The sequence below is a fragment of the Oncorhynchus clarkii genome, chromosome 29 (assembly GCF_045791955.1).
Source record: "Oncorhynchus clarkii lewisi isolate Uvic-CL-2024 chromosome 29, UVic_Ocla_1.0, whole genome shotgun sequence".
In the NCBI taxonomy this organism is placed as follows: Eukaryota; Metazoa; Chordata; class Actinopteri; order Salmoniformes; family Salmonidae; genus Oncorhynchus; species Oncorhynchus clarkii.
The window spans coordinates 8,614,140-8,640,011 of record NC_092175.1 but is presented as its reverse complement, the minus strand read 5'-3'; the positions used below and the strand labels follow the sequence as shown (position 1 = coordinate 8,640,011).

General features: G+C 40.4%; 1 protein-coding gene across 1 annotated transcript in view; it reads left to right on the top strand.

Annotated features, from left to right (window-relative positions):
* The first annotated feature begins 14,015 nt into the window (after positions 1-14,015).
* LOC139388371 (multiple C2 and transmembrane domain-containing protein 1-like) overlaps positions 14,016-25,872 on the top strand; it is a 137,968-nt gene continuing 126,111 nt past the window's right edge. Inside the window, exon 1 of the mRNA XM_071134988.1 lies at positions 14,016-14,617. Within this exon, the coding sequence (XP_070991089.1) occupies positions 14,099-14,617 (519 nt within the window). The 5' untranslated portion in view covers positions 14,016-14,098. The remainder of the gene's footprint in view (positions 14,618-25,872) is intronic.

Sequence of the window (25,872 nt, the reverse complement as noted above, 5' to 3'; positions counted from 1 at the left end):
TGCTAGACCTCATGTGGCTGGAGTGTGTCAGCAGTTCCTGCAAGAGGAAGGGATTGATGCTATGGACTGGCTCGCCCGTTGCCCAGACCTAAATCCAATTGAGCACATCTGGGACATCAGGGACATCATGCCTCGCTCCATCCACCAAAGACTGTCCAGGAGTTTGCGGATGCTTTAGTTCAGGTCTGGGAGGAGATCCCTCAGGAGACCATCCGCCACCTCATCAGGAGCATGCCCAGGCGTTGTAGGGAGGTCATACAGGCACGTGGAGGCCACACACACTACTGAGCCTCATTTTGACTTGTTTTAAGGACATTACATCAAAGTTGGATCAGCCTGTATTGTGGTTTTCCACTTTGATGTTGAGTGTGACTCCAAATCCAGATCTCCCATGGGTTGATACATTTGATTTCCATTGATAATTTTTGTGTGCTTTTGTTGTCAGCACATTCAACTATGTAAAGAAAAAAATATTTAATAACAGTATTTCATTCATTCAGATCTAGGATGTGTTATTTTAGTGTTCCTTTTATTTTTTTTGAGCAGTGTATATATTTATTTGTGCCAACCGTCAGAGGAAGTGTTGGAGCAGTTTAAGTCTTTGATGGTTATACCAATATAAGTTGAGAAATTCCTTTAACACGGCTCTACAAATGTTGTAAGTGATGAGCTGCACTGAAAAGAGGTTATTGTGCAATTTCCAGTAACTTAATGGAAACTTGTTGCCGTGAGTTTGTCCATTTTTAACTCCACACAACTTATCTGTAAGTTATTGTAAAAGTCAAAACTACTTACTGGCAAAACATTGCCAGTAACTTACAAGACACTTGCTGCCACTAGCAATCCTTGCCGGTAGCCCACTTTGCATTCACTGACATTTATGTTGACAATATGTTACCTGTTTCAGGAAACTAGGTGTATGTCATGACTTCACAGGAGATCCGTTTGAACGTAAAACAAAAACAAACAAAAAAAGTTTTTGGGGGCAGAAATATGACATGTGAACTTTCATGTGCCTTAATAACAAATTGTATGCCATCAGCAAATAAGAATAACATGGTTAAATTACGAACCTTGTTGGTTAAGCCACAGAAAAAGTGAGCAACCTTCTCACTAGCCATGATTGGCTGATATAATGAGTGGGCTGGATATGCCGAGAGAGAAGTTTGGATTGGTCTGCCATATTGAAGGCGTCTGTCTATTTGAGCTCGTCAGTCTGTGTTGGTAATCCTGTCGAACGCAGATTTAAAAAATATATATTGTGTGGTGGAGCTGCATAAGTGTTGCTCTCCATTTTCTGGAGGATCAAGTTTTTAAACCAGTGGAATTAGAGTATGATAGCTAAAGAGATGGAGAAAACACCCGTCTCCGGGTTACATCTTCAAACTAATGGTAACTGTGGTATGGAATTCCTGACAGGAATGCATGTTGATGTGTTCAGGTAAGATAGTCTAGCATTAGCTATCTACATTTTTAGATGTTACACATTTCTAATTTTGACAGAAAGTTGCATCATTTCAAGCTAAAGTGTATAGTTAGCTAGCTAGTAAAGTTAGCTGGCTTGCTCCCTAGCTGACGTTATTATTTGTTTCCCAGAGCCATTTGCTTTTCTAGTTACAGCCTAATGTTAGCTAGCCACTTTGTTCACTGTTGTTTAACTAGCTAATGTTAGCTGGCTGGCTCATTAGCTAACATTACGTGATATGTGTTATCATAAACACAGTTTACCTAGCTAGGTTCATTGTTTAGCTAGCTAGCTATATGTCTTAAAAACTTCTTAGGGCTGAGATCCCGTTAATGGGATCAATATGACAACAGCCAGTGAAAGTGCAGGGCGCCAAATTCAAAACAACAGAAATCTCATAATTAAAACTCCTCAAACATACAAGTATATTATACAATTTTAAAGGTCATCTTGTTGTTAATCCCACCACAGTCTGATTTCAAAAAGGCTTTACAGCGAAAGCACCACAAACGATTATGTTAGGTCACCACAAAGTCACAGAAAAACTCACTTTCCCGTTGTTCCTCAAATGCAGTGTATGATATACCATTTTGTACCTCTGAGTCTCTACTTTTATCCAATGTAAAATCCATGTAAAATCCAATCCATTTCACATTTTGCTACATAAGACCGAATCCAGTTGGTGAGTCACATATGCACGTCACTTGCAGCGTACTGTAGCAGCGGCAGCCTATCAGAAGATTGCAGGAGTGACTTATTTGTGGTGCGGCTATCAGCAAGTTCTTTTTAGTAGTGATGGGGAAACAAACTTCCTGAAGCATTGATCATTTCCAGCCAATTGGGTCGAAAATAGGTTCATTGCTCGAGGCTTTGATCAACACATTGTGCTAGTGGCACCTGCTGGTCAGAAGAATTTAGAACAGCCAAATTATTAGAGACGACACCGCACACGCCAGGTCCTTTTTGTCTTCTACCAAACCAATCAGGTGGTTGTTCGACAAAATGAAGCTTCGGACGTCATTGATCACGTGCTTCTGATGCAAACATCGGCACACTGCTTCGAAGTGAACTGCTTAGCGATTTTGACGCATGCCTCGGAGCTCCAGTATCAAACGTAACATCACTACTTTTTGGTCTCCCATGAGCGGGAATATCATCCCAGTTAATATGCTCTGTTGAATTCTGTTCACAAACATTGACTGTGTATATTGTCAGTTAACAAGGCTGACATACTGTAAGTGCATGTGATGACAAAGAGCCATGCAATGTTTAATTCAAATTTAGTCACCATGTTACTGTAATAGTAACTGACCTACGTACCAGACCGTCGGGTCAGTGAGTGTGACAGATTAGCTACAGTAAGTTACTGTGAATTTTATGATAAACTACTTGCAACTAGTTGATAGTAAATTATTAATTGTATTATATTTCAGTCTTCTGTAATGTACAGTGCCTTGCGAAAGTATTCGGCCCCCTTGAACTTTGCGACCTTTTGCCACATCTCAGGCTTCAAACATAAAGATATAAAACTGTATTTTTTTGTGAAGAATCAACAACAAGTGGGACACAATCATGAAGTGGAACGACATTTATTGGATATTTCAAACTTTTTTAACAAATCAAAAACTGAAAAATTGGGCGTGCAAAATTATTCAGCCCCCTTAAGTTAATACTTTGTAGCGCCACCTTTTGCTGCGATTACAGCTGTAAGTCGCTTGGGGTATGTCTCTATCAGTTTTGCACATCGAGAGACTGACATTTTTTCCCATTCCTCCTTGCAAAACAGCTCGAGCTCAGTGAGGCTGGATGGAGAGCATTTGTGAACAGCAGTTTTCAGTTCTTTCCACAGATTCTCGATTGGATTCAGGTCTGGACTTTGACTTGGCCATTCTAACACCTGGATATGTTTATTTTTGAACCATTCCATTGTAGATTTTGCTTTATGTTTTGGATTATTGTCTTGTTGGAAGACAAATCTCCGTCCCAGTCTCAGGTCTTTTGCAGACTCCATCAGGTTTTCTTCCAGAATGGTCCTGTATTTGGCTCCATCCATCTTCCCATCAATTTAACCATCTTCCCTGTCCCTGCTGAAGAAAAGCAGGCCCAAACCATGATGCTGCCACCACCATGTTTGACAGTGGGGATGGTGTGTTCAGCTGTGTTGCTTTTACGCCAAACATAACGTTTTGCATTGTTGCCAAAAAGTTCAATTTTGGTTTCATCTGACCAGAGCACCTTCTTCCACATGTTTGGTGTGTCTCCCAGGTGGCTTGTGGCAAACTTTAAACTACACTTTTTATGGATATCTTTAAGAAATGGCTTTCTTGCCACTCTTCCATAAAGGCCATATTTGTGCAATATACGACTGATTGTTGTCCTATGGACAGAGTCTCCCACCTCAGCTGTAGATCTCTGCAGTTCATCCAGAGTGATCATGGGCCTCTTGGCTGCATCTCTGATCAGTCTTCTCCTTGTATGAGCTGAAAGTTTAGAGGGACGGCCAGGTCTTGGTAGATTTGCAGTGGTCTGATACTCCTTCCATTTCAATATTATCGCTTGCACAGTGCTCCTTGGGATGTTTAAAGCTTGGGAAATCTTTTTGTATCCAAATCCGGCTTTAAACTTCTTCACAACAGTATCTCGGACCTGCCTGGTGTGTTCCTTGTTCTTCATGATGCTCTCTGCGCTTTTGACGGACCTCTGAGACTATCACAGTGCAGGTGCATTTATACGGAGACTTGATTACACACAGGTGGATTGTATTTATCATCATTAGTCATTTAGGTCAACATTGGATCATTCAGAGATCCTCACTGAACTTCTGAAGAGAGTTTGCTGCACTGAAAGTAAAGGGGCTGAATAATTTTGCACGCCCAATTTTTCAGTTTTTGATTTGTTAAAAAAGTTTGAAATATCCAATAAATGTCGTTCCACTTCATGATTGTGTCCCACTTGTTGTTGATTCTTCACAAAAAAATACAGTTTTATATCTTTATGTTTGAAGCCTGAAATGTGGCAAAAGGTCGCAAAGTTCAAGGGGGCCGAATACTTTCGCAAGGCACTGTATATGAAGGTTAACAGTGGGATGCACACTCAAAATTGAATACATTTCAACTCTATATCCAACATGGTACAGGCCTCTTCTTTTTTTGAGCACATAACTATGTGAGTGAGGTGAAGACTTTTGCTTCAAAGTAGATTTGTTTACGACTGCCAAGAGTCACTCTATGTGACCCTGATTTAGCCCACTGCAATAAAAGGTTAACAGTGCCGCTCTTGAGTGTCACGAGTTCTTACAAAATTGCAAAACTGATAGTGTCAAAAGAGGCGCTCAACTTTCAACAACATAACGATAAACCATTAAACTGGTACAAAATTTCCACTGACGGTTGGCACAAATACAACATATTTTAGACAATGCCCCCAAATACGCAGCACATTGCCCCCACCTACATTTAAAAGTGCAGTAATGATTGCACCTAATCCTGTGTTCGTAACCAAGTGGGAAGTGGGAATTTACCTCATACGACTGGGAAAAATCAACTTGAACGGCCCTCCAAATGGTAATTACTAGTAGAAAATGTGTCTATCATTCCTGAGCTCTGACTTCTCCCACATGGTGATCACTGACATCCCATACTAAGGAAATGATCTTGATAACAGCATTTTTGGCAGTTACAAAGTATTCACATAGGTTACATTTTTCCACATTTTCTTGTGTTACAGTCTGAATTTAAAATATATTAAATTGAGATTATTGGTCATCTTACACACAATACCCCACCGTCTAAATATGTTTTAGAAATGTTTACAAATTAATACAAAATGAAAAGCTGAAATGTCTTAATTCAGTAATTATTCAACCCCTTTGTTATTGTAAGCCTGAATACGTTCATGAGCAAATTTGTTTTTAACAAGTCGCATAATAAGTTGCATGGACCAACTCTGTGTGCAATAACTACCTCATATACATGACTACCTCATATACAATTATCTGTAAGGTCCCTTACTTAGTCAAGCAGTACATTTCAAACAGATTCAGCCACAAAGACCAGGGAGATTTTCCAATGCCTCACAAAAAAGGGCACCTATTGGTAAATGGGTAAAAACAATTAAAGCAGACAAGTATCCTTTTGAGCATAGTGAAGTTATTAATTACACTTTGGATGGTGTATCAATACACCCAGTCACTACAACGATACATGTGTCCTTTACTCAAAAATAAGTAAGTGGAAAGGAATGGAAACCAGGTGTGTATGATCAAGACAAAACAAAACAGTTGCCATAGAGGAAGGAAACAGCTCAGGGATATCACCATAAGGCCAATGGGGACTGTAAAACAGTTACAGAGTTAAATGGCTGTGATAGGAGAAAACTTAGGATGGATCAACAACATTGTAGTTACTGTTAAGATATTTTATAAAGGTTTAAGATAAATGATTAAATAATTCTACCCAGAAACTTAACCATTAGGATTAGAGGTTATATAGCATGGACGAGGGGTAATTGGAAATGATAACCATTGGGGAAGAGAGGAATGCATGTGTGTGTGTCTAAAGTAAGCAAAGAGGGTCATTAACCTATGTTTGAACCGACTCAGCTATAACTCTGTGGCGATAAAATAAGACAGCGAGTGCCCCTCCAGGGTTTCCGTATCTGGGTGGGGGGTCTGGAACTGTCTGCTAAGTGGTAATAAACTATGGTGAGACTTCAGGAGTTAATCCAGATATAGTGTGTCATATAGTGCGCTAGTGAGTTGGAATGAACTTTTGAAGCTGCTTTGTCCTGGTTGGTGAGGGGGAGGGACATTTTAAAACCTATGACGTCATATGTAATATATAAACTGATGTACTGATGGTACTATGAGCAGCGCTCTCGAGAATAAATGCTATTGGCTAATTTTGGTAGACTGGTCTCTGTCTATTTTATGCAAATAAGGATTTTACAAATTCTTAGAAATGGACAGAGTGATTTTAATTGAATTGGTTAATGAACACATATAGGAATTGTTATATTCCTTTAACAGTTACTCAACAATACTAACCTAACTGACAGAGTGAAAAGACACCTGTACAGAATAAAAAATATTCCAAATCATGTTTTAATAAAGTATTAAAATAGTAATGTTATAAAAAATGTGTCAAAGCAATTAGCCTTTTGTCCTGAATACAAAGTGTGATGTTTGGGGCAAATCCACTACAAAACATTAATGAGTACCGCTCTCCATGTATTAAAGCATAGTGGTGGCTGCATCATGTTATGGGTATGTTTGTAATCATTAAGGACTGGGGAGTTCTTCAGGATAACAAAAAATGGTGCTAAGCACAGGCAAAAGCCTAGAGGACAACCTGGTTCAGTCTGCTTTCCACCAGACACTGGGAGATCAATTCCCCTTTCAGCTGGACAACAACCTAAAACACAAGGCCAAATCTACACTGAAGTTGCTAGCAAGAAGACAGTGAATTTTCCTGAGTGGCCGAGTTAAAGGTCTGACAAAAATGAGCTTGAAAATCTATTGCAAGACTTGAAAATGGTTGTTTAGCAACGATCACCAACCAATTTGACAGAGCTTGAATTATTTAAAAAAGAATAATGATAACTGCTCTTCTTGAGGATGTAACAATAGAAGTAGCCGATTATCTACGTGGATACTGAAAAGACTATACAAAAGAGGAATTGTAGCATGTATTTCAATAACTGTTCTGTGTGTGTGTGTGTGTGTGTGTGTGTGTGTGTGTGTGTGTGTGTGTGTGTGTGTGTGTGTGTGTGTGTGTGTGTGTGTGTGTGTGTGAGTGTGTGTGTGTGAACAATGGTGAATATGAATATGTGTAGGACAGTGGAGGAAAATGAGTGTGTATATGTTGAATGAGAATGGATGAGTAAGTCGATGTATGGATAGGTGTAAATGTGTCTGAGAAAAAGGGATGGTGCGTAGGAAAAGACGTGGGACAAACTTCACTTGGGTGAGTAAGGGTTGGCAAGGATGGGAGGTTGTGACAACCTTAGCTTCGGTGGGAAAAGGGTGGTTAAGGATGGCAGGGTGGGACAAGCTTGGCTTGGGGGGTTAAAGGGGGGAGAAAAGCTGGGAGCGGGAGGTGGAGATGGACAAGCTTTTAGCTTGGGAAAGAGGGAAGGAAGTAAGGATTTATCTATACTACAATGTAATTGAATTTATTTTTGTGACTTGCAAACCAGCTGTAAAATAAATAATAGTTCTGGACAAATTAAGAAGTCAAATAATAATTATTCCTGGTTTGTGATTATATTTCAGATCCAATTGTGGTTATTAGCGAGAGTGAAGATGGGCTCTATTAAAGGGATCAGGGCAGGGGAGCTTGGAGGGCATCAGACACTCCCTTGAAGTGGGTGTGGTGCCTCCACTCATCTCACGTTGGTCTCTTGGTGGACCCACTCTCCCCAAGTAGAGCCCCATCAACCATTATACTTTATTTTAATTCACAAGGTATTACAAACTGACCACAGTATTTAAGTGGCAGTCTTTCTCCAATGTGTTTACAATGACATCATACACAGATTTCTGGCATGTTAGGAGAGGAGTTGGCATTTAAAAGCCCTAAAAAGAAACAGCACCTCAAAGTACAAAGAAGTACTTGCTGTACGTTTTATGTTCCTACATGTTCACACCTTTTAAATACTCTATGTAATGTATGCAATACATTTGTATTCATACTCTGACTCCCATATCCATGAGATGTCCACAGCCTTCATTTGACATGACTGCTCAAATGTTTTATCTGGTTCTTCAATGACAGACGGAACAGACAAGGTTAACTTTGATTCTGTACAAGTAGAGGCCAGCAACTTCAACTTATTACATGGAATGTGCACAGGTTCTTGAACATTTAAATAGATTGTCAGCAGATGGGTTTTTTTCTGCAAGTGTTACAATTTGTAAAAAAAAAATGAAAATTGAAAAAAATGAATATTTAAAGAGAAGTTGGGTTAGATCTATGCTGCCACCTAACAGTGGTAACAGCAGAGGTGTAGGCATCCTGATGAATAAGAATACACACTTTTCCCTTATATCCGAGCATACGGACCAAGAAGGACGTTTTCAAATGTTTTATTGTATGTTACATTGGGAAAAATACACATTGATTTCATTGTGTATCCCCCCAGGGGCAAACCTGGTGTTTTAGATATAATTCAAGCTATTTTAGATCAAACCCAGACAGGAAGCATTATTTCAGCAAGTGATCTGAATCAACAATTCAGCAAGTTAGACAGACATCGCAATAAAAAGGGGAAATTCAAGGAACCTTCAAAGAGGCTGAAAAAATAACTCTTTACAAATATTTTTCAGGGCACCTGGAGATTATTATTTCCAACAACAAATGACTACTCAATTTTTTCTCAAAGTAAGAAAAGCTATTTAAGAATTGACTCCATTTTATTTCCATAAATGCACTCAACAATATACTGTAATGGGTTCTAAAATCCATGATGTAGTGATATCGGATCATTCTCCTGTGATCATGCTTAACTACACCAACAGGAAATACACTTAGTGACAGAATATGGAGAATGAACAGAGATCATTTTCAACATCCGAAATGTATTAAAATATGAAAATGAAAAAATAAAGACCATTATCATTACAAATGTAGACACAGAGGACAGAGAAAAGCCAACCACCGAACATTATTTGGGATGCTTTAAAGGCATACATTATGGGAAGGATAATCTCATACTCTGAAAGAGTTAGACATTTTAATTAAATAAAAATACATCACTATTTTAGAAAAAGACCCCAAAAAATATTTAGAAAGTAAAGAATAAAATACAATTTCTGAACTTAATCGCAAAGAAACTGAAGCCCCATTCAGAGGGAGAATTTGGAAAAGAGTTTCTTCTTGCCACTGCAGATTTGCTAGCACCAGACAAAGTTACATTGTTCCAAACTGTCAGTTTGTCTCGAAGAATCGTCACGGAGCGGATAACTGACATACGACACAAGATATCGGAAAAACATTTATGGACTCTAGTCCTTAAACATTTAAGGAAATTTGTAGTTTTTCTCTTTGGCATGTGATGAAACAACTGACATAACAAATACTGCCCAATTTGCCATTTTCAGTTTGACACCAGGGAGGAATTGCTGTCTTTGGAAGCCATGCATGGCACCACCAGAGGTGAGGACTTGTTTGAGAGACTTGTCTCGGCTATGAGCAAATTTGAGCTACGGTTTGAAAAATTTAAGTGGCCTTACTACAGATGGAGCGCCAGCCATGGTTGGCTCGAAAAAGAGGTTAACCTCATTAGGGAAAAAATAAATGAGTTGTCTCAGTCTTGATCCAAGTGATTTAATTGTATGCAACTGCATCATACATCAAGAAAGTCTGTGTGCACAGTCCCTGAAGCCAAACAACGTAATGGAACTGTAGTGTCAACCATCCATTTTATCAAAAGCAAACGGCTGAACAACCGCCAGTTTAAGGAGCTATAGAGTGATCTTGAATCGGAGTATGGTGATCTGGTTTACCACTGTGAGGTGCGATGGTTGAGCCTTACGGACGAAGTATAGTATGAGGATGAAGTTAAACAATTCATGGAGATGAAGGGGAAACCTGTCGTGGAACTGAGTGATGACATGTGGATGTGTGATTTGGCCTTCATGGTGGACATAACCAATTATCTGTCTAACTTGAACGTCAAGCTCCAAGGGCCGAACCAGCTTCTCAGCGATCTGCTGTTAAATGTGAAATCGTTTGAAGCAAAATTAAAGCTGTGGCAAGTCCAACTAGAAAGGGGTTGGGGTCCTACTCTGCAAGGACAAGAGCCTGAGATTATGTCGGAATATACGGGTGAGTGTGGAAAGCTCACGAAGGCATTTTGGGAGTGGTTTAAGGATGTGAAAGTAAACAACTGGATTTGAACATATTTGCAACCCCGTTTAACGTGGAACCAGCGGATGTGACGGATGGCCTACAACACAAAGTCATTGAGCTGCAAAGCAATGACGAGCTCAACACCAGGTACAACAATCTACAAAATGTACGTTAGCGCTGAGCATTTTCCTGTTCTGAGGAGACATGCACTTACATTTGCATCTGAGTTCGGGAAGACCTACTGCTGTGAGCAGTTATTTTCCAAACGGACTCTTGCAAAGACTCGATTCGGCTCAACACTGACTGACACGAACCTGGAAAACTCAGAACAGCCTCACAAGGTGTCGAAAGCGTTCAACATGGATGCTGGCCCATGTTGACTCCAATGCTTCCCACAGTGTAAAGTTGGCTGGAAGTCCTTTGGGTGGTGGACCATTTTTGATACACACGGGAAGCTGTTTAGCTTTTTGGAATAGGGGGCAGCATTTTCACTTTTGGATGAATAGCATGCCCAGAGTGAACTGCCTCCTACTCTGTCCCAGATGCTAATATATGCATATTGTTATTGGTATTGGATAGAAAACACTCTGAAGTTTCTAAAACTGTTTGAATGATGTCTGTGAGTATAACAGAACTCATATGGCAGGTGAAAACCTGAGACAAATCCAACCAGGAAGTGGTTGGATTTGAGGTTTGTAGTTTTTCAAAGCTTGGCCTACCAAATACACAGTGTCTATGGGGTCAAGTTGCACTTCCTAAGGCTTCCACTAGATGTCAACCGTCTTTAGAAACTTATTTCAGGCTTCTGCTATAAAGGAGGGGGGAATGGGAGCTGAATGAGTCATGGGTCTGGCAGAGTGTCTCAGGCTTGTGACGTGCGGCCCCGACAGAGTTAGCTCTCGTTCCAGTGCTTTTCTACAGACAATGGAATTCTCCGGTTGGAACCTTATTGATGATTTATGTTTAAAACATCCTAAAGATTGATTCCATACAACGTTTGACTTGTTTCTACAACCTGTAACGGAACTTTTCGAGTTTTTGTCTGGACGTAGTGCAGCACGCTAATAACAAGTGGCTATTTGGACATAAATTATGGACTTTATGGAACTTTATGGAACAAATCAGTAATTTATTGTCGAACTGGGATTCCTGGGAGTGCATTCTGATGAAAATCATCAAAGGTAAGTGAATATTTATAATGTTATTTCTAACTTCTGTTGACTCCAACATGGCGGATATTTCTTTGGCTGGATTGGGCTCTGAGCGCCGTACTCAGATTATGCTTTTTCCGTAAAGTTTGACACAGTGGTTGCATTAAAACCTCTTAGGGCTCCCCTGAATTATTTCAACATTTTGTTAAAAATCGTGCAACATTTCAACGTCCTGCTACTCATGCCAGGAATATAGTATATGCATAGGATTAGTATGTGTGGATAGAAAACACTCGGAAGTTTCTAAAACTGGTTAAATAATGTCTGTGACTATAACAGAACATGAACAGCAAGCGAAATCCCAAGAAAAACCTGGTCACAAAAACCCCCAAAAAGTATTCATCCGCCAGTCTCTAAATTGTCTATCGCAAGAGAAAATAGATAACGGTGAGTTTACAGTTCCTACAGCTTCCACACGATGTCGCCAGTACTGGCATTTTCATTGGTTTAAATCCTTGGTGGAATGAGAAATAGGCCCTTCCTTTCGTCCAGTAAACAGGAAGAGACTTATGGGAGAGAGACAAAGGACGATGATTTCAAGAGTAGCTGCTATTGAATACAGATCGCCCAGTGATCAATTTGATCGATTATTAATGCAACAGTTGTTGACACTCTCAGACCAGTGCACCTGGCACCTACTACCATACGCTGTTCAAAGGCACTTAAAAATGTTGTCTTGCCCATTCATAGTTTGAATGGCACACATACACAATCCATGTCTTAATTGTCTCAAGGCAAAAAAGTATTCCTTGTCTCATCCCCTTCATCTACACTGATTGAAGTGAATTTAAAAAGTGATATCATTAAGGGATCATAGCTTTCATCTGGATTCACATGGTCAGTCTATGTCATGAAAGAGCAGGTGTTCCTAATGTTTTATAAACTCAGTGTACATTATATGGAGGGACTTCAGATAAGGCCTATCTGTTAAAGGTGGTCAGGGGCAATGGTTGCATAAATCAGTGGCATAGCCAAGAATTTGTTCGTGGGTGGGCCTGCAGAAACTTGGGAGGGGGAAAGCGACTAACTTCCAGATATTTTACAGTTTTTGCCGGGGGGCAAAGAGAAAAATGTGCAGTTTTATAGCTAATCTCATGCTATTTTTACACTTTTTGCCATGATGCTGAGAGAAAATGTTACGGTTTTAAAGCAAATTTCCTGCAATTCTACATATTTTGCCATGGGTAGAGCGATAAATGTGCAGTTTTAATGCTCATCGCATCCTTGTGCTTGTCTCCATTCCCCTCCAGGTGTCGCTCATCTACCCCATTATCCCCTGGGTACTTATACCTGTGTTCCCTGTTTGTCTGTTGCCAGTTTGTCTTGTTTGTCAAGTCAACCAACGTTTTGTCTCAGATTCTGCTTTCACCCAGTCTCTCGTTTTCTCACCCTCCTAGTTTTGACCCTTGCCATGGACCCTTTTGACCCTTTGCCCCTACTCTGGATTACCGACCTTTGCCTGACCTGAGCCTGCCTGCCGTCCTGTACCCTTGCCCTACTACTCTGGATTACCGACCTCTGCCTGACCTGAGCCTGCCTGCCGTCCTGTACCCTTGACCCACTACTCTGGATTATCGACCTCTGCCTGTCTTGACCTGCCCCTGTAGCTGTGATAAACATTGTTACTTCAACACAGTCTGCATTTTGGTCTTACCTGAAACGTGATAACTGAGAGAAAATTATGCATTTTTAATGTTAATTAAAGGTCAAATATAGGTGTGTTGACTGTGATAAAGGCACTGTACTATGAACTCTCTTATTTTCTAAATGAACAAATGAAATAGGCAGAGGCATGGTGCAAATAGCCGCAGAAGCACAGTGACATATGCCTCAATGCAGTCATATTCATGGTTTATTGGGTGTGTGGCTTTCAGTTAATAATTTTTTGGCAAACCATCCAGTGAGAGTGAATGTCATTCCATGTCATCTGTTCTGTTATATTTAGTAAAATCTGACTAACCGAGTGCACTTCTTGCAATGATTTATATCTGAGGGTTTTTGCATGTGTATGTAAAAATACAAATAATGTCCCATTTGGAACACTGACATTTAATTAAAGAGCATTTTATTTTTGGTGGGTGGGCCTGGGCCCAACCAGCCCCACCCATGCCTACACCCCTGGATTAAATAGGTATATTTAACCATCTTGGTATACATTAACAGCATGTCTAGTTTGATAGTAGGCTACTCACATTATGTAATTTTAATTTGATCATTTATTATGCACAGGCATATTAGTTTGTAGTCTACCTGGTGTACAGACAGGAATCTTTTGGCACCCTGCGCTTGTTTTGAAACATCTGGGCAAAATGCAAACACCCCCTTTGCAGAGTAGCCTACCATTCACGGCAAATCAGCGTACTTCCGCGTAAAGCAATTAGGCTACTATCACTCACTCCATTGGTCTACCCTACAGAATTCATCGAAGCAACGTTGCGGTGTCTTCAAAGGAGAAACTGCGTAATGCGCAATAGCTGCTGGTCTCCAGTGCGCCTTGTCAGTCCATCATGCTGTGACACTTGTCGTTTCGAAAGCAGCAGCGCACCACACAGAGAGAGAACGAGCGGGAGAGAATGGAGAGAAGTGAAGAGAACGACGATGAAGCCTCCTCGTCCTCGTCCCAGCAAAACACAATGTGGAAACAATTTCAAGCGAGAGCCAAACCCATCCTTAGCCCCAAACTCAGCGCCAGAAACCCAGATGAGAAAAAGGAGAAGGGATCATTGTGGATGTTTCGGAAGAAGAAAAAACACCCTGTTTTGGATCGTGTGATCTCCTCCTCACAGCCCGACCTATTCTCTGAACCGGTGGGTTTGGACTTGCAGGAGTCGCCCCTCTGCGGCAAAGTGGACCCGAGCACCAGCCACAGCTCCAGACAGGCGGGCGAAGAGCCGATGCAGCCCGACACACAGAGAGTCGTTGGCGGCTCGGGAATCCCGAAGCCCACGCTAGTACAGCTGGTGCAATCACACCACAAGAGCTCCTCGCTGGGGTCCTCGTGCCTGGAGAGGCTGGTTGCGGACCCTTCAGCGAGTGGTAGTGACAGCGATGTAGGAGAGAAGGAGGCACAGCTGGATAAAGCTGACCTGCAGGTAAGGATCAATGAAACAAAGATACCGCTATAGCCTATCTCTATTAGCCCGACATGAGTAATATCTTTGCAGCATGTACATGGAGCCTATAGATATAATGTGGGCTATAGTAGCAATATTGGAGCTACAGGCTATTCCGACGTGTACTGTACCACCCCGTTACAATATATTGTAGCTCTTTTGTAGCCTTTATTTAGGGTTCTAGGCTAACCATCATTTCCATTGAAGCTGCTAAACTAAACTACTATGCTGGTGTAAAACAGCACCCGCATCATCAAAGGAAGTTACCTTTAGCTAACAACCAAAGACAACAGTACCTTGGGATGCTCGACCAAACAAATGTGAACAGTTTAATTTGTTTAACAGGTCATTTGGGTAAGTAAACAACCATTGCATAACAATACCTGCAGGACAGGTTGATCTGATGGTCATATGGTTCACCTTTTAGTTGTGTGTGTGTGTGCATGTGTGCGTGTGAGCGTGTGAGAGTGCATGCATGATGTGTGTTTTCCAGCTAAGACAACAGCTGCAGCCTGACCAGACCTGTTGACTACAGGTTACAGTTGTGTGTCTTTACACAATGACAAGACAGATGATATTTCATCAAATAAGAAAAACACAATCCCAGGGTTTTGGGAAGGGAGGGGGTAATATAAGTGTATATATAGTTAGTTAAAGATCTCCTTTCCTCTGAGAGACAACAAATTGGTGCCCAAATGGGTCTGAGATAAGACAATGTAATACCATAGTGTTTCTGAAAAGGATAATGTGTGTGTGTTTGCTGTGTGGGGAGGGGAGGGGAGTAAGAGAAATGCATGATCTAAGAGTATGGAGCCAGATAGCTGCCAAAAGGTTGAACGTGCTTATCGTTAGGATCGCAAGAACAGCCATGTGTGAAACATGAAACGTAAACGTGACATTTCATCTGTGAACATACAAACACCATGTTACGATTATGGTCCAAAAAAATGTAGGCTTGAACTAATCTTGTGTTGCAACCTATACCAAACAGCCTGTGCGGAGTGCTACGCGAACAAGCATAGCACAGTATAAAAAAAACGAAGTCAGGGAAACCGGAAAGAGGTATCCTGCGCTTTTTCAAATTAAAAATCTCCATTCTCTAATACTCAGTTGAGTTGACTTCACATTTAGGTAGCTAATGGAATGGATACAGCTGTACCACTAGCTGTATTATGCCTACAACAGTGACGTTTCAGTCCAATAGGTATATCTCTACAGCATGGGCATATCTCTGGGTGACGTGGACATCCCCATGCGTGCACCTTATCAAAATATGACTAATTCAATATTGCACCATCCCATTCTCTTGGCTCTGTCTGCAATCATAAGCAGTAGTATCTACCAGGAATAATGAATCATAACCAGTAGTATCTACCAGGAATAATGAATCATAACCAGTAGTATCTACCAGGAATAATGAATCATAACCAGTAGTATCTACCAGGAATAATGAATCATAACCAGTAGTATCTACCAGGAATAATGAATCATAAGCAGTAGTATCTACCAGGAATAATGAATCATAAGCAGTAGTATCTACCAGGAATAATGAATCATAAGCAGTAGTATCTACCAGGAATAATGAATCATAAGCAGTAGTATCTACCAGGAATAATGAATCATAACCAGTAGTATCTACCAGGAATAATGAATCATAACCAGTAGTATCTACCAGGAATAATGAATCATAAGCAGTAGTATCTACCAGGAATAATGAATTATAACTACAGTAATTAATCATAAGTATCTACCAGGAATAATTAATCATAAGCAGTAGTATCTACCAGGAATAATGAATTATAACCAGTAGTATCTACCAGGAATAATGAATCATAAGCAGTAGTATCTAGGAATAATGAATCATAACCAGTAGTATAATTAATCATAAGCAGTAGTATCTACCAGGAATAATTAATCATAAGCAGTAGTATCTACCAGGAATAATGAATTATAACCAGTAGTATCTACCAGGAATAATGAATCATAACCAGTAGTATCTACCAGGAATAATTAATCATAAGCAGTAGTATCTACCAGGAATAATGAATCATAACCAGTAGTAACCAGGAATAATGAATCATAACCAGTAGAATCTACCAGGAATAATGAATTATAACCAGTAGTATCTACCAGGAATAATGAATCATAACCAGTAGTATCTACCAGGAATAATTAATCATAAGCAGTAGTATCTACCAGGAATAATGAATCATAACCAGTAGTATCTACCAGGAATAATGAATCATAACCAGTAGTATCTACCAGGAATAATGAATCATAACCAGTAGTATCTACCAGGAATAATGAATCATAACCAGTAGTATCTACCAGGAATAATGAAACATAACCAGTAGTATCTACCAGGAATAATGAAACAGAATAAACTACATGTTTGGGGAATCTGAATTATGTATGAATGCTCTTGGCCACTCAAAATGTTTTAATATAGAATATTTAGATATGTATTTCATCACTCAAAATCTTGCCAAAGCATATTTTGTAGGCGGGGTTAATATGATTGTTAAAATTAAGAACATATTAACTTTGAAACGAACGAGGTAGATGTTAAACGTAGGCTAAGTCTGACATTAGGTAGTCTCCATATAGGCTATTCCCTCCATCACAACACTTTTTATTATAGGCCTCCAATTAAAGAGAGAACCTAGCTCACAGGCCTCTAAATACATCTTAAACAAAATAGTTGAAGAAGCACATGCAGTGGCTGATAGGGAAAAACAGATCTGGCAATAAGAATAGGCTATAGATAGTCTTGACCATTTGGGACCCCTTGGCTATTTCCCTCAGGACAGGTTATAGCCAAGACTTAAATCAATATTTTGTTTTGTTTCATTCATTGATATGGATATAGCCTCTGCGTGATGGGGTTGTGCAACGCGAATGGCTATAACAAGCCTCCATACAGAGTGGAATTAGCAAATACAGCAGTCAAAATGCCTAATATAAGACCTACAGTCCGTGCTCCCAAATCCTGGAAGGAGTGTGATTCATTAGGTTACATGATCCCCACAGTAGCCCCACGCGGCTATAAAATATATGGCCATTAAATAACACAACAGCATGGCATACTTAGATAGTGGAATAGGCCTAGCATAAATCACATTTACTTTCTATTTTTTCTGCTCAGGCGGTTATTCTAGACAAGGCTCGTCTGTGTCTTTATAGTATCATTCCCACACAAGTCATTTGCTGAGTTGCTTGATTGACTAGCTAACTTCGACTAGCTATGTCCTTCAGCAGATGCCAAGGTTTGTACGTATAAAAAAAGCCATCTGTAACTGAGTAAAGGGAGACATAAAGTAAGAATTCATAGAATTCATAATCCTAACATAGGGTTTGTTCGTTTACAGATCTAATTCAACTGTTACGTTTCATGTTTCACACATGGCTTTTCTTATCAATCAATTGACATATTGATTTTCTTACGTTCCTAACGATATGTACGTTCAACCTTTTGAAAAACTCTGAAAACCTCTGAAAGAAAGTCTGCCAAGGTGATACAGTGAGAGTCAGACTATTTGACACTACCCACAGGGCACACCACGTCATTTCAACGTGGATCATTTGGTTAATCATTCATATTTGGTTAAGACGTTGATCAACGAGATTACAACCTATATTCACCCACTCAAAAAGAGAGCCAAAAGTTAGTTGAATTTCCAATGTGTTATCTCTATGCTTGCAACCATGTAAAAGCACTACCACATTTCAATGGAAAAACAATGTCAGATTTTTGGTTTATTAATACGACATATTAATGTGTCGTCACCGCTTCATCTAGTAGCAGAACCAAATGACTTAGATTGCAGTTGAGATTACATGTTACATTACAGTTGATATGATTTTGTGGGACAGTGTAGCCTATATGAATACCCCCGCCCCCCCGCTAATTAAAGAGCACTTAGAACACTGTTTTGAAACGAGAGACCACATTTGCAGCTGTTTTAGGAAAATCGGGATTGAGTGAAGTATCAGCAAATATGTTGAATAAACAACCGAGCTGACAAGGTATCCCTTTAATGAACATGGAGAGCTTCACAAGCTTGACAAAATTACCTTATATCTTTCAGACTAATACTGCTATTTACTGACTTGTATCGCTTTGTTAGAAGCATGCTTGGGGTCGTTGTGCCTTTGGAAGACCCATTTGCAACCAAGCTTTAACTTGATGTCTTGAGATGTTGTTTCAATATATCCACATCATTTTCCCTCCTCATAATGTCATCTATTTTGTGAAGTGCACCAGTCCCTCCTGCAGCAAAGCACCCTCACAACATGATGCTGCCACCCTCGTGCTTCATGGTTGGGATGGTGTTCTTCGGCTTGCAAGCCGCCCCCTTTTTCCTCCACACATAACGATGGTCATTATGGCCAAACAGTTCCATCTTTGTTTCATCAGACCTGAGGACATTTCTCCAAAAAGTACGATCTTTGTCCCCATGTGCAGTTGCAAACCGCAGTCTGGCTTTTTTATGGTGGTTTTGGACCACTGGCTTCTTCCTTGCTGAGCGGCCTTTCAGATTATGTCGATATAGGACTCTTTTTACTGTGGATATAGATACTTTTGTACCTGTTTTCTCCAGCATCTTCACAAGGTCCTTTGCTGTTGTTCTAGGATTGATTTGCACTTTTCGCACCAAAGTACGTTCATCTCTAGGAGACAGAATGCGTCTCGTTCCTGAGCGGTATGATGGCTGCAAGGTCCCATGGTGTTTATACTTGCGTACTGTTGTTTGTACAGATGAACGTGGTACCTTCAGGCATTTGGAAATTGCTCCCAAGGATGAACCAGACTTGTGGAGGTCTACAATTTCTTTTCTGGGGTCTTGGCTGATTTCTTTAGATTTTCCCATGATGTCAAGCAAAGAGGCACTGAGTTTGAAGGTAGGCCTTGAAATACATCTACAGGTACACCTCCAATTGACTCAAATTATGTCAATTAGCCTATCAGAAGCTTCTAAAGCCATGACTTCATTTTCGGGAATTTTCCATGCTGTTTAAAGGCACAGTCAACTTAGTGTATGTAAACTTCTGACCCACTGGAATTGTGATACAGTGAATTATAAGTGAAATAAATTGTCTGTAAACAATTGTTGGAAAAATTACTTGTGTCATGCACAAAGTAGATGTTCTAACCGACTTGCCAAAAGTTTGTTAACAAGAAGTTTGTGGAGTGGTTGAAAAACGAGTTTTAATGACTCCAACCTAAATGTATGTAAACTTCGACTTCAACGTGTTTTTGAGTCTTTCCTTTCAGTGATTGGTTCATTCTATTTAGGAGCCTAAACCATTCAAAAGGTAGGGCCACATTTGTAGGAAGATAACAGAAACCGCTCTGTTTATTACAACTGCATCTAGCGGCTATCGTTCTATGAACCAAGTGTACATTTTCTCTTGTGACCCCACTTTCACATGGAGTCGTGATATGATATGATAGCTTATATATATTTTCACAAGTGCAACGTGACTGTAGAAGAGACAGGTTGGAATGTCGATTCTCATCAAATTAATGGGAAGTTTGACTGAAGTACGGGACACACTTTTTAAATATGTGTTTTAATTTGGTGATAAAATGCGGCAGGTGATTGTTTGTTTGCGGGATTTGGAATTTGCTCTCTGGGCCTGCCGCATAGGCAGAGTTTTCCCTTCAAACATATGAAATGGTTGAAAATGGAAACACTTTGCCTTCCCGGCGCGAGGGCTGCTGAAGTGCACCTACTGCCAACAACTCGAAAATAATAATATATATTTTTTTCATGTATCGTTGGGTTTTTTACAGAAATGTTTGGTGATCGACTAGGAATGCCTTGGAGATCGACCAGTCGATCGCAAATGTGGTTGAAATAGTGACCACTGCTGTAGTTGGAAACGTGAATCTAAAACATAATTTGTCACCTTGTCGACAAGTTTCGAAGCTATTTATTGTCGTTTCTAAAGTGACATTGAATTGTGTTTGGTTGTCAACTCAAACACATATCAACTTTTTAAAGGAGATTTATATTCTGCTTGGATGGTTCCATCTGTGCCACCGACTTAGTCTGATTTTAATTACAGTATTCAGTTTGTCTTCAAATTAGTAATTGTTATGTTGGATTCACGTCTCCATCTCAACCAAAAATCACATTTAAGAGAATAGGACTAAATCAAATCAAACATAAAATGCACTTTAAATAATGTCCTATTCTTTAACGTAGATTTTAGGTTGAGACAGAGGCGTAACATATAAATGATTCATTTTGTAGACAAACTGGAATTAAAGCCAGACTAAGTCAGTGGCACAGATGGAACTATCCAAGCAGATGATACATCTCCTTCAAATGTTGATATTTGGTTGCGTTGACAACCAAACACAATTCGTAAGCCCTAGGCCTACGTGTTGTCTTATTTGGTTGATTCCTGGGTTGAATTGAAACGATAGCTGTTGATTTGCAAACGCTATGTCGGCCTTAATAGCATCATTGATGATATATGAGCGGAATAACTTTGATAGCAACAGTGAATCTATTTAGTTTTTAAGTGGACATCTCTCAACAATCATTCTCACGACAGCACATTGGTAGTCAGTGACAAATATCATCGCTAAGTAGGGCGTGGTAAATAAAACCCTGGAACTGAAAGGGTAGCTGTAGATAGATCAATTCTCCAGTAGGAGGTGCTGCCCATCCTATATATTTTATTCCAGATAGTGGATATAACATTGAAGATCTGACATTGTTCTATGTGCAAATTCAACATAATTATTTCAAGGTTTGTCTTTGGTAACTATGATGACATAATCCTGTGGTTGGAATTTCACTCTCAAAACAACAGTTTATGTTGATAACTTTTTTTCAAATCCAATGTATTTTCCTCATAGATTTCACATCGCACAACGTTGACAAATGACCTTGAAACAACGTTGATTCAACCAGTTTGTGCCCAGTGGCTTTTTCCAATTTCCTTTGCCTTGTGCAGAACCACCAGCTTGATTTCCCAAGTGTGATTGTGTTTTAGTATCCATTATAGAAATGCACGACGGTTTGCCAGAATGTACTGCGATCGAAGGGAGAGACAGAGAGCAGCAGGAGAAGGAGAGAGTTTATGGATAGAGGAACAGAATGAGAAAGGGAGAGAGAGAGTTAGGATAGAGAGAGAGAGAGAGAGAGAGAGAGAGAGAGAGAGAGAGAGAGAGAGAGAGAGAAAGTTTATGATGAGAGGGACAAAGGGAGTCTAATTTGACCAAATGTGTTTTTGCAGACTGAGCCATATCCATTACATGTGGACACTACAGGCTGTCGGAATTCCTGATCTAGATATATAATCCAAAGTTTTTATTCTATTCTAGACAAGTTTTGCATCGTACCGGAGAGAGGGAGGGAAGTGGAGAGGGATTATGGAGAGAGAGAGAGAGATCATGTAGAGAGAGATAGAGAGAGAGATCATGGAGAGAGAGAGAGAGATCATGGAGAGAGAGAGAGAGACAGACAGAACGAGTAATAGAGAGAGAGATCATGTAGAGAGAGACAGAACGAGTAATAGAGAGAGAGATCATGTAGAGAGAGACAGAACGAGTAATAGAGAGAGAGATCATGTAGAGAGAGACAGAACGAGTAATAGAGAGAGAGATCATGTAGAGAGAGACAGAACGAGTAATAGAGAGAGAGATCATGTAGAGAGAGACAGAACGAGGAATAGAGAGAGAGATCATGTAGAGAGAGACAGAACGAGTAATAGAGAGAGAGATCATGTAGAGAGAGACAGAACGAGTAATAAAGAGAGAGATCATGTAGAGAGAGACATAACGAGTAATAGAGAGAGAGATCATGTAGAGAGAGACAGAACGAGTAATAGAGAGAGAGATCATGTAGAGAGAGACAGAACGAGTAATAGAGAGAGAGATCATGTAGAGAGAGACAGAACGAGTAATAGAGAGAGAGAGATCATGTAGAGAGAGAGAGAGAGAGAGATCATGTAGAGAGAGACAGAACGAGTAATAGAGAGAGAGATCATGTAGAGAGAGACAGAACGAGTAATAGAGAGAGAGATCATGTAGAGAGAGACATAACGAGTAATAGAGAGAGAGATCATGTAGAGAGAGACAGAACGAGTAATAGAGAGAGAGAGACAGAACGAGTAATAGAGAGAGAGATCATGTAGAGAGAGACAGAATGAGTAATAGAGAGAGAGATCATGTAGAGAGAGACAGAACGAGTAATAGAGAGAGAGATCATGTAGAGAGAGACAGAACGAGTAATAGAGAGAGAGATCATGTAGAGAGAGACAGAACGAGTAATAGAGAGAGAGATCATGTAGAGAGAGACAGAACGAGGAATAGAGAGAGAGATCATGTAGAGAGAGACATAACGAGTAATAGAGAGAGAGATCATGTAGAGAGAGACAGAACGAGTAATAGAGAGAGAGATCATGTAGAGAGAGACAGAACGAGTAATAGAGAGAGAGATCATGTAGAGAGAGACAGAACGAGTAATAGAGAGAGAGATCATGTAGAGAGAGACAGAACGAGTAATAGAGAGAGAGAGATCATGTAGAGAGAGAGAGAGAGAGAGACAGAACGAGTAATAGAGAGAGAGATCATGTAGAGAGAGACAGAACGAGTAATAGAGAGAGAGATCATGTAGAGAGAGACAGAACGAGTAATAGAGAGAGATCATGTAGAGAGAGACAGAACGAGTAATAGAGAGAGAGATCATGTAGAGAGAGACAGAACGAGTAATAGAGAGAGAGATCATGTAGAGAGAGAGAGAGAGAGACAGAACGAGTAATAGAGAGAGACGAGGAGTATTTATGGAGAAAAGGAGTGAGCAAGAGAGGTGTGTGTGTTTCAGAGTGAGGATGACAGAGAGCGTTAAAAATTCCTGTACCACAGGGACATTTCCCGGCAGATTACCTGTCTGAGCCTGCACAGGGGCCAACCTTTCACAATCCTTGGAAAAGGGAAAATAGGTAAATAGGGGTGGATTCTTCAGCAGGTGTCATCACGTTACAACAGGGAGCCTTTGGCTGCCAATAGGGCTCTGGTCAAAAGTATTGCCCTATGTAGGGAATTAGGGTTGCTTTTTACGTGCGTGCGTGTGTGCGTGCGTGCGTGCGTGTGTGCGTGCGTGCGTGCGCGTCTTCCCTGTAAAGCACAGCGTTGAGATTGCCTGCAATGACAACAAGCTCAGTCCGATGATGCTGTGACTCACCGCCCCAGACCATGACGGACCCTCCACTTACAAAACGATCCCGCTCCAGAATACAGGCCTCTGTGTAACACTCATTCATTCAACAATAAACACGAATGCGACCATCACCTCTGGTGAGACAAAACCGCGACTCGTCAGAAAATAGCACTTTTTGCCAGTCCTGTCTGGACCAGCGACGGTGGGTTTGTGCCCATAGGCATCGTTGTTGCCGGTGATGTCTGGTGAAGACCTGCCTTACAACAGGCCTACAAGCCCTCAGTCCAGCCTCTCTCAGCCTATTGAGGACAGTCTGAGCACTGATGGAGGGATTGTGCGTTCCTGGTGTAACTCGGGCTGTTGTTGTTGCCATCCTGTACCTGTCCCGCAGGTGTGATGTTTAGATGTACCGATCCTGTGCAGGTGTTGTTACACATGGTCTGCCACTGCACGGATGATGTCCTGTCCATCCTGTCTCCCTGTAGCGCTGTCTTAGGAGTCTCACAGTACGAACATTGCAATTTATTGCCCTGGCCACATCTGCAGTCCTCATGCCTCCTCCTTGCAGCATGCCTAAGGCACGTTCACGAAGATGTGCAGGGACCCTGGGCATCTTTCTTTTGGTGTTTTTCAGAGTCAGTAAAAAGGCCTCTTTAGTGTCCTAAGTTTTCGTAACTGTGACCTTAATTGCCTACCGTCTGAAAGCTGTTAGTGTCTTAATGACCATTCCACAGGTGCATGTTCATTAATTGTTTATGGTTCATTGAACAAGCATGGGAAACAGTGTTTAAACCCTTTAAAATGAAGATCTGTGAAGTTATTTGGATTATTCAAATTATCTTTGAAAGACAGGGTCCTGAAAAAGGGACGTTTAATTTAATGTGTGTGTTTGCATGCCTCTGCATAGTGTGTGTGTGTGTGTTTGCACGCATGTGTGTAAGAGGCCTGTCATGCCAAATAATGTCCCCCAGCCAAATAGTGTCCACCTCTGCGTCACAATGGGATTCCATAAACTATAAGCGTCCGTAGCTATATCAACGGTGTGATGACCTAATTATTAGAATTTTGGAGATCATTACAGCCTTAATTACGTTCTTTTCATCATCGCTATGTAAACAAGGCTGATTTCCGCCGCAATTTTGCTGTTTAAACAAGTTTTGTTTAGCTAATGGAATTAAAAAAACTACTTTTTGGTACCTTGTTAATTAACACTACAACATGGAATCCATGTCTTAAACATGGCTGCGTTTCGTAAATGTAGAAGAAAATGTGTAATCTGCTTGACACATTAAGGTTACTTACCTTACAGATCAGGAAGTCAGCTAATTTCCACTCCTTCCATATGCAAATCGGTTTGATTCATACACTGGCTTGTCTGGCTGTCACGGTTTTATTTTCACCTGCCCTTCCCTTGTCTACACTGAAATAACATCATTTCAGTAGTCCTCCGTTATGATTTTAAAAAATAAAATAAAAAAGAAGCTCGTTAGCACACCCTTGTGGTTGAGTATATATGTATCTATTGTAGGTCCTAGGATACAACAATGAATAATGTGGAACAAATAAATACCACCAAAGGACAAGTTACAATAATGAACACCTTGTGAAACAAATGTGAAAACCAACATGGCAATATTTCAGAGTGGAATACATAAACGTTGATCGTTTTTGGAACAGTTGTGTCATTCATTTATTTTCACAGATTTTTTGTGCACTCATAGACTAAAATACTGAATTCTGATGTGTGGAATATAGAGGAGATGGTTGATGTGTGGGCGGGAGGTTCTGCCTGTCACTTGTTCTCAATAGCCAGCCTGTCTCAGAACGGGGACTTGAAGAGGGAGACTCCAAAGTCCAGGAACTGCTTGTTCTGTGTTTGCAGTGCTAGTGCTTTTACTTCATCTGTGTATTTCACATATTATGTGCCCAGTATGATAGAGCAAAAAACTTTCTTAGCAGATATTGACAACATGACAACAACAGTAGCTGTAGATGATGTAACATCTGGGTGTTGGGAAGAACCCCTAGGTCCTGCAGAACAGGAGCAGAGTTCAA